This window comes from Carlito syrichta, unplaced genomic scaffold (assembly GCF_000164805.1).
Source record: "Carlito syrichta isolate Samal-C Ts95f unplaced genomic scaffold, Tarsius_syrichta-2.0.1 Scaffold310126, whole genome shotgun sequence".
Taxonomy (NCBI): domain Eukaryota; kingdom Metazoa; phylum Chordata; class Mammalia; order Primates; family Tarsiidae; genus Carlito; species Carlito syrichta.
Genome location: NW_007254222.1, coordinates 77,136 through 87,268, shown reverse-complemented (window position 1 = coordinate 87,268; position 10,133 = coordinate 77,136). Strand labels below are relative to the sequence as shown.

General features: G+C 43.8%; 1 protein-coding gene across 1 annotated transcript; it reads right to left on the bottom strand.

Moving 5' to 3' along the window:
• Positions 1 to 1,275: 1,275 nt before the first annotated feature.
• SCGB3A2 (secretoglobin family 3A member 2) lies at positions 1,276 to 4,767 on the bottom strand. The gene is made up of 3 exons (XM_008068323.1): positions 4,713 to 4,767; positions 1,669 to 1,871; positions 1,276 to 1,299 (listed from the first exon to the last, which is right to left on the bottom strand). Exons 1-3 carry the CDS (start codon positions 4,765 to 4,767, stop codon positions 1,276 to 1,278), a joined length of 282 nt encoding a protein of 93 aa, XP_008066514.1.
• Between the last annotated feature and the right edge of the window lie 5,366 nt (positions 4,768 to 10,133).

Below are 10,133 nucleotides of genomic sequence, written 5' to 3'. Positions count from 1 at the left end.
TCTTGGGCCACACCAATGAATAAATCAGCATATTGACTTATGAGTTCTGTAACTTCTGCCTTCCCCAAAATGTATATAACAAAACTACAATTCCCCACCTGGGACCTCCTAGGGATGGTGTGTCTGGGTGTGGTCACTCATATTAGCCAGAATAAACCATCTTAAAATATTTTACAGGGTATGGCATCTTTTAATCAACAATAACTACAAACGTAATAAAAACAAGCTCTCTAGGACACAGATCCCAAACAAATGAAGCTAATAAGTCATTTGCCTTATTGGGTGATACTTTAAAAATTCTTTTTCATTTTTTAAATTTAAAAATTTACATAGAATTGTGAAAATACAAAAGTAAGGGGTCTGGAAATGCTTTAGGATAAAGTACAGTTGAAAAAATGGAGATGTTTAACTTAGAGGTAATAACTTAGAGGGTTCCTTAAATAGGAGCAACAAATTACTAGTCAATAAATCCTTAAATCCACCAATAACCTGCAAGCCCTCACCTAGAAATGTCCCTCTTTCTTGGGTCAAACTAGTGAATAAACCACCATTTTTCTTTATCCAAATTCCTAACTAAGAGCCTTGAGGAGTCATGGCTGATAAGGACTCACCTGATAGGATGAGAAGCAGAGGAGACCACATAATGATTCTCCCTTTTTCCTACCTCCTATCTACCTGGGCCTCCCAAAGCTGAACCCAGCCCAATGTCAGCTGACCTGGAACCTAAGAAACACCACCTGCAGTGAGCAGCAGGTGGAGAGCGGAAGGACTGATTATGTCATACTTAAAATGCCAAATTATCATTATAAAAACAGATTTTTTGATCCAAGGAAATAAAAACAGGCTTTATGCGATTGGCAGTAGTGGAAAACTATCAGGGGAAGCGGGCTGGGACTGGCAGTTGAGGGAAACTGCTGGGGGGGGAGGGAGGGGCATACCTCATCAACAAGGATACCTACATGATCAATGTTTGTATACCTAACCCTGAGTTGTACCCCACATCTCTATAAAAAATAAATAAATTAAAAATAAACAAACAAAAAACAGGCTTTATGATCCAAGGAAAAAATTATCTAGTGAGACCCTTCTGAATAGAACCCTCAGAAATAAAAATATAACAAACTAAAAATCTATTCATTGCTTTATTCATCCTTGTTATGGGTCACTGTATTTTAGGACATTTTGCCTAGAATTGGACAGAACGGGTTTCAGCCAAGGAGGACACGCTCCTCCTCCTCCTTTCTCTTCTGCCTTGGCTCTCTCTTCGCCCTGATGTCACACCAAGTGTGATAGGGCCTCCTGAAAGGTAGAAGGATAGCAGCAAACATCAGAGCAGCCTACAAGTAATTAGCATGTTTCTAAAAACATTCCCTTTAACTGTTCTGTTTCCACCAGGTTACTGATGGGGAAACAAAGAGTGGTTCAGTCCCATTCCAAACCAAAAAGGTGACAAATGGGAAAGTTACAACCAGAATACACGTCTCTGTTATTCAAATATTTTCTCTGGAAACTGCACTTTCCTTGAGATTCCAGGACATGCAAACGTCCCATGAAAATAATCCGTGACGAGGAGATATATGTTTATGAGTAAGAACAAGAGGGTCGGGCATCCAGGGTGGATTGCCTGCCCGGCACCCCCTCCTTGCAGATTGTCCCAAGTATAGTCACCAGCAGCTTCTTCACACATTTGGAAGCCGCAGGCCCCAACTCATTCACACACTTCCTCAGCCCTTCCACGAGGTGCTCCACAGAAATGCCCAGCATTTTCAGAAGCATTTTTAACGGATCCAGGAAGGAAAGAGGACTGTCCAGAGGCAGAGGAAGCACCTTGTCGACAGGAAGGGGCACGTTGTTGTTAAGGATGGCTGTGGTTGTAGAGAAAAGAGACCCGAGTGACACAGGACATCTGGCCCAGCCATGACTTTAGTACCCTACATGCCATCTATCAGCAGGTCCAGGCCATACTCATTATCTTTTTTTTTTGAGTTGGAATCTCACTCTGTCACCTAGATTGGAGTGCAGTGGCATGCTCCTGGCCACTGCAGCCTCGACCTGCTGGGCTCCAGCAATCCTTCCACCTCAGCCTTCCAAGTAGCTGGAATTACAGGTGTGCGCTATCACGCCCAGCTATTTTTAAAAATTTATTGTAGAGATGAGGTCTTGCCAAGTTGCCTGAGCGGGTCTCGAACCCTCGGGCTCAGGCAATTCACTCACCTTGGCTTCTCAAAGCGCGGGATTACAGGGTGAGCCACCAAACCCGGCCCATACTCATTCATTCATCTTAATGTCCATTGAAAACTCCCATCTCCCTGGCGCTTTCTTTCCTCAGCTAGCTACATGTCTTTCTTTCTTACATTATTTGGTCTCTTCTCTCTTCAAATGTTATCTCCTCAGAGAAGCTTGAAATGGCCCCTGTGTCTAAGCACCACCTGTCACTCTCTGTCCTGATTTATTTTTTTCTTGCCATTGCCTAAACCAGTGCATCTTTATTAGCCATTTTGGTTGCCCTCATTTCTCATTAGAATGTAGGTTCCTTGGGAATAAGGACTGTACTTATGCCTACTGTATCCAATGCCTAGAACTGAGCCTGACATGGAGTAAGCACTGTATAGATCCTCGTGGTTGACTGACTAGGTGTGTACTTTGAATGTGGAGAGCTACACGTCCCACAGCTTTGAGAACAAAGGAGAGATGCCATGATTAATCTCCATGCAGAGACAGAGACAGATCCAACCACAGGAAACTGCTCAGGAAACTGCTCCCAACCAGTTCAGCTCAACACAGCAAACATCGGTGGGCATTGCCTTTGTGCCTGTTGGTGCAGATACACAGACAGGTAAGACTGGGATGCTCTTCAGATACCTCACACCTCTGGTAGACAATGAAGTGTGGTGTGCTAATATCATAGAAAAAGCTCTGTGGAAACACAGAGGACAGGATGACAGCCTACATGAGTGTGTGTTGCAGGAATCTCCCTAGAGCGTTTAGAACCTTGTCTTGAGACAACACGTCAGGATCATAAGGTAAAGGCATTGAGCTGTTAGGATGAAAGGGCGAACACAGAATGGGGTGCCTTCTGCCCAGGGAGGTTGTGATGCAGATTTCCAGGGGGCTGTGGCCAGGGGGTGGAAAAGAAAGGGGGTGAGGCTGAAAAAAATCCAGTGAGGACAGATTTCTGAAGGCTTGGATGCTGTGCCAACGGGTTTGAGATTTTTTTTTTCCTAAGGACATTAGAGAGTTTCCAATTTGTAAGGGACAATTACGTTTTATATCTTTGGCTTTAGGAAGATAACTTTCACATAGAAGATGAATGGAAGGAAAAGAGTAGGGACTGGAAAAATTCGTATAATGCGTATTTTAATCCAAATGTGTACAGATACATAAATTCACACATGCGTGGAGCACACACATGATGACATACATCCTTCTACTGGCTGAGACCTGCCATCGCTCATTTTCTTTGGAAACCTTTGTATTTCCCTCTTCAAATTATAAAAATGGAGTCTGTGCACCTTTTCCCCTTCATCTTCTACTACCTGTTTTTCTTCCAAAATTCGCCCCCAGAGTGGGGATATTTATTTCTTTCTAACCCCCTTTCGGCTGCCCCCTTTGCCTGTAGGTACTTGTCCCTGGAGTAACACAGAGTAACAAATTATCCAAAACTGGTCAAGTTACAGATTCCTCCAAAAATTCAGCAAGACTGGCAAGCCAAAGTTGTCAGTGCAGGTGTGGGCAGTTTTTGTGTGTGTGTGATTAGTCTCCATGCTTCTTATTTTAGACAAGTTGGTGAACATCCCTCCTCTGTGAGCTTTTATATCTTCCTGGGGAGGGTCCTCAAAGCCTTTTGTTCTCTCAGTGAGCAGTGGCCATCATGACAGTCACAGTGGTTCCTTTCAAAAAGGATGAATCAGTCCCTGTTCTCCTCCCAGAAGCCAGCTTCCCTACCCCTACCTGGAAATTAAACCCTGTGCCCCCAGCACACCCATAGAGCTCTCTGTATAACTCATAACATCTTCAGTAGACAGCATTGCAGCAACTTCTTCACAAGTCTTATCTCAAGAACAGTATTCATGCCTGATTCATTTCTGAGTCTTCTGATGCTTGTCTAGTGCCCAAAAACTTGTAGCCACTCAGTAAATGGATAACTGGCTATCAATAAATGGGTGAGACTACACAAACAAGCTGTAGCCACCCATTCCACCCACTCTGATAAATGTAGCCATCTCAAGAGAACCAATCTAACAACTTTGCTAAATAGAGATTATAGCTAGAATGACTCCATATGTTTTCACAAGCACGAAAGAAATACACTACAAAGTCAGACTCTGACATAAGACTAAGGAAAATAAGAACAATAAATGGCCACCAATGTCTAGCAGTGAATGGACTTTGTTAGCCCTCCGTAGGAGTTGGCTAACTTCCTGTGTAGGATACATGAGCAGTAGGGAGCACTTGTATTGGATTAGGGCTTGGATGAGGTGGTGGTGACTGAAATACTTTCCATCATTACCATTTCCTGTGATTCTAAAACTTTTCCCAACCCTATAAATATGTCAAATTATTATGTGTCAATTAAAAATGACAAAAATAATATAAAAAATAAAATTCCTACCACCATATTCCACTGTCCATGAGTCTAGGCTCATTAGTTGTGTCCTCATTTAAAAAGAGAGAGAGAGAGAGAGAAATAGCATATGTACCAGGCTACTTACCAGAGTAACTACAAATGCTGTTGGTCACCAGCAGGAAGACTATCACCAGCTTCATGGTAGGTGTCTGATCTTTTCCAGAAGTTTAAAATTCAACCAGAAAATCCACCAAGCCAGTGGCTTCACTTGCCACACAGGGGGGCGACAGCTACTTTTGCACACACACATGTATTTATACACCCACATGTATTTATACACCCACTGAAGACCTGTACTCCAGCCACAGTCACTTGACTCACTCCACCAAAGAATGGCATAAAGATCATGTTTTCTCACTAAACAGTTTGGAGGGTTTTCCGCTTTCCCTCAAGTTCCCATGAGAAACCAAGCCCTAAATTACAGTCCTCTAGCAGAATTCTCAAGTCCCTCTCAAATAAGCCCTTGCCCTGGGATGAAAGTGGAGGGCAGAGCCTTCAGAATCTTCCTCCTGGAGGGGCGTTGAAAAGTGAAGGTTTTATGTTGGGATTAACAGAGGTGCTGTCCTCTAGTTTTCTATGTTTACTTCCAGTCTCCTATCCATTTAAGTGTTGGAGAAGTACATTACCTGACTAGCTACCTGGTTGTGAAGGCTGTCAGGAGATCACCTCAGTCCTAGTGTAAACAGAGTCAGCTCAGTGACATGCAGTGCCACATTCCTCTGGAATGCAGCTGCCCCCATCCCACTCACATGTCCACTATGGTAAGACTTTTAGATCTGTCACCTTTTCTAGCGTCTTTAAGTTATTTTAAGAATCCTCAGGGCATGTTTTTGTGCCTTCAAATAGATTCATCAGCTCAGGGGCTAAAATCAAAATGCCTAACATTCTTACTGTTTGTCTAATCTTGGATCAGAAATTCTTAATCTAGAATGTTGGTCTTCTCCTTATCTAAAATGGGGACATAAATTGTGTGACTGACCATAAGGTGTACAGCCCTGGGGAAAAAAATGTTTTTGGAAGACCACGTCTATACAAACAGTTTGAGTCCCCCACAACAAGCATTTTAGAACCACTGTGGCAGTCAAATTCCGTGTAATCATGCAAAATAATCATGATAATGTGCTGGCCACAGAAATGATCTGCTTCTTCTCCTGTCCTCCCAGAACCAGCTTCCAGCCACGGGACCCAGGATGACTCCACTTGTAAGTTCAGTCCCTGGAGTCCTTTGGGGCCTCTGGTGGGCCTGGCCTGCCAGGAAGCATGCTAGAAAAAGCTTGGATGGGAGAAACAGGTATAGGAATCCCAGTGGGTTCCAGACCAGACTGAAATCCCTGGCCAAATGACGTTGCTGGTGTCAGCCGTCCCTGCCACCAAAGGGGAGACCAGAAAACTGAGGAGATACACTGTAAGGGGTGGGGCTTCAGTTGCCCACATCTGAGGGTGTGCTTTTGTTATGAGGATTTAATTAAAATGTGCAGGCAATCTGAATTGTACATCTTTAAAATAAAAAAATTTAATGTGCAGACAGAGCATGCTCATATGCCATACCAAGATAAATGTCACCTCGGCAGCAGACAGCAGACACTCTCACTGTTGTCCTGCCTGTTGTACTCTTCACAACATATCTTTCCTTTAGCAAATCTACTTTCTTAATTAAAAAAAAAAATGTTACCTGTTATTAATTTCTGTATCTTACTAAGTGATAACTGCCGTTTCTTTATCTTTCTGCTACTTTGTAAACTGCATGAAAGAGATCATGACTTTCTGCCACATATAGTCCTGCCAATTCTACTGTTTTCTTTCTTTTTTTCTTTGAATTGGAGTCTCACTCTGTTGCCCAGGCTGGAGTGCAGTGGCACACTCATGGCCACACCAGCTTTGACCAGCTGGGCTCAGGTCATCAGTCCACCTCAGCCTTCCAAGCAACTGGAACTATAGGTGCACGCTACCACGCCCAGCTAATTTTTTATTTATTGTAGAGACAAGGTCTTGCCAAGTTGCCTGGGCTGGTCTCGAACCCGCGGGCTCAGGCAATCCACTAGCCTCGGCCTCCCAAAGTACTGGGATGACAGGTTGAGCCACTGAGCCCGGCCTACTGTTTTCTCTGACAGATACTGCCTCTGTTCCTCCTATATACATCCACCTATGCTAGTGACACTGACTGACATGCCAAGCCCTTCCAAAGGGCCAAGGCTGTGTGCAAGGGTATTGGTAAGGTTGATGCTACCCTTTAGTTTTGTCATGATCTCCTTGGGAACACTAAGCCTGCACTGCCCTTCTCTGGGCTTGTGGTTTGTTTGCTGGCTTTTATCTCCTTCCTTGAACTTCTATCCCTGCTTCTGAACTATAGGAAGCTGGTCTCCAGGCTTCCTTGCCAGCTGCATCTGGTTAAGCTCAGTCAAAGGAAGTCCCCGGTCAAAGATGGGAAGGAGGGAGAGAGGTAGAAGGCAGGATATTTCTCCCTCTCTCTGCTTCAGGAGATGCCTGGAGTAATGATGGTCGCTTCACCAAGGTTCCACCTTCTTCCAGAAAAGTCCTTCATCTGGGGGTCCAGCCATACCGGGCAGACCCACCCTTGTTTCAACTTCAAGTGCACAGCCCCAGTTTCTGCTGCATGCCACTTCACCTAGAAGCAGCAGCAACTTCCTGCAGTTTCCAGTCTCAGGATTGACTCATCACCTGCATTTTTAATCCCTTTTAAGTGGTCTTCCATGCTAAATTATTCCTATTTGATCACTTGGTATGGTTTTGACTTTTTAGGTAGACTCTCATTGCTACAGCAAGCTAAAATATTATAGAGCTTTCAGTAAACACAGATTTTTCCATCTATAAAAACAGACTTCTGTCACATAAATGCCAAGTTGTAAATCTGTCAGGGACAGGGCCAAGACCTATTTAAGAGAAAGACAGTATTACACATGCAAAATGCTTCTCCATCTAGCCTCTAAAATTTTTGGTACTTCTCAGTTTTCTCTGCTGGTCTCAGAAGGTGAGTCCTCTCCCAGGGGCTCCTAAGACCCCTATGCAAATAAATTTCTGTAGGGTCCAGCTAGTCCTCAGCCAGCATGAAGTCTTGACTGGAACTTAGTGGTGGACTTGGGTGGCTTAGACTGAAGGCAGAACCTGCTCCACACGAAACACATCCATACCCCCAAATCCCACAAGAGTCCACATACTAACACCTACAGGAGCAGTGGTATGTGTGTGAGAAATATTGTGGGAAAACAGAGGCTGAGACACCTAGACTATCTTAAGGAATAGCAGTTTATTATCATCAGGGTGACTCAGTGGGCTAATGCTCCAAGACTGAGCACCCTGGAGAGAGAGGAGAGGGGTTGTATCTGCTAGTTTAGGTAAGGGAGGGAGTCGGGTTGTACGGCTATACATTTTTCTTTGGAATTTGCAAGGTTGTATTTAGCAAAACCAGATTTTCAAAGAACAAATGGTCTCCAGGGTATGCATAACAAGCAGGGGTTGTAAATCGATAACTTCACAAAGAGAGGATTTGGGTTAAGGTTGTGAATTGGTTACCATCTTGCATTTCCAGGAAAGCACCTTGTGGCTATTTAGTTTTCTGAAGTCTTATGTCTACCAGGTTTGGAGCCTGCAGGTCAATCTTTAAAAGGAATAATTTTAACTGTTTTTAGCCCCTCTCTGCTATACGAGTAGACTCTCATCACTCATAAACACAGAATGATCCAGCACTTTTGTGACACCCATTTGTTCAACACTGTGCCGGGCACTCTGTCAGCAATTAGGCCCAGAGCAGTAAACCAGACAGACAGGCATCGCACCTTCATGGAGCTGAAAAGACAGTAAGATGAACAGACAGTAAACAGGTAAACAAACCAAGGAAACAACTAGCAGTGAGTACTGTGAGGAAGCACACAGGTGGATGATGGGGAGCAGGAGGGTCAGATGCAAAAGGAGACTTGAGTTTGTTTGCATCCTTACTGGCTACATTCTGAGCCATCATTGTTTTAGTCATGTCTTTTTATTCTATATTTTTGTTGCTGTTGACATCTTGGCACCTTGCTGACCCTGAAAGGACTTCCCCTCTAAAGACTGACTAATTCCTGGAGAAGGCAAACACTTCATGAGAGTGTGCCTGTCACATGCACAACAGCCTGTCATAAGCCCACACCCCCACTGCAGTTGGGCTCATATCTGGGCCACATTCCCCTGCCCCTATCATACCAGCACCAGTCCTAGACACCTAGGGACAGCCTGAAATTATTCCAACCAGTCCATATGAAACCTGGTCACCTCATCGTGCTTGTCCTTTCCTAGGAAGCCACAATAAAGGCTCCTGCTTACATGTTCCCGCTCCCTCAACCTGTTGGGCTCCGGCGATCCTTTTGCCTCAGCCTTCCAAGTACTGGAATTACAGGTGCATGCTACCACGCCCTGCTAATTTTTTGATTTATTGTAGAGATGAGGTCTCCCCTGCCCAGGCGGGTCCGGAACCCACGGGCTCAGGCAATCCACTCACCTCAGCCTCCCAAAGGCACGGGATTACAGGCTGAGCCACCGAACCCGGCTAACACTACCTTTTCAATGGCAAGATAGTTTTAAAACTACCACCTAGCCTTTTCTTGTGCCTTTGTTATGGTACTGCTACTATCTTTCTTGGCAGCAAAATCACTTGTATGAACATCCTCTTTTCCAGGACCGTGTGTAAACATCTTGTGGAGTGTCTTGCTCATGTTTGGATCCTAACACAAGCCCAGCACAGCTGGTAATATTATTAGGACATGCCCATCAGTGCCAGGCATTGTGCTTGCCAGTGCTACCCACTGCATTTTCAGGACATCCTCATGGTAAGAACTTTTATCCAATCTTATAAATGAGAAATCTGAAGCTGGAAGCATTGAATTAATTGCCAGGCCACTTAGATAGTCAATAATGCAGCCAGAATTTGAGTTCTTTTTTCTGATTTGTATTTTGTTACCTTTAAACACGCTAAAAGGTGAAACAAGACAAATTAAATTTAATAGAGTTTAATCATGCAAAGAACGATTCACAAATGGCAGCCTCTTGAACCAGCGTAAACTAATAGACTCCAGTCCAACCACATGGCAGAAAATTATGGACAGAGAAGGAAAATGATGTACAGAAAACAGAAGGGAGAGACAGAAACAGTTGGCTATAGTTCAGCATTTACTTTATTTGAACCTAGTTTGAATCATTGGCCACACTTGATTAGCCAAAACTTGGTGATTGACACAAGAGTGGGTTACAGTCTACACATCTACCTGGGTTACAGTTCACCATGTGAAAGGTTACAGAGAAACTTCTAGGTTAGCCCAAAATAAGGTTAGCCCAAAATATGGAAGTAGGCAGTTTTGAGATAAACTTAATTTAACAAATACGTAATCAGTATGCATTTCTAGTAAGTATTGATTAACCTATAGTAACCCATGAAGAGAAATGAAACAAAAAGGTAAAGGATGTCAGTGTTTTAAAATTAAGTTGTTGCCTGGGCCCATGGGCTTGAGACCAGCCT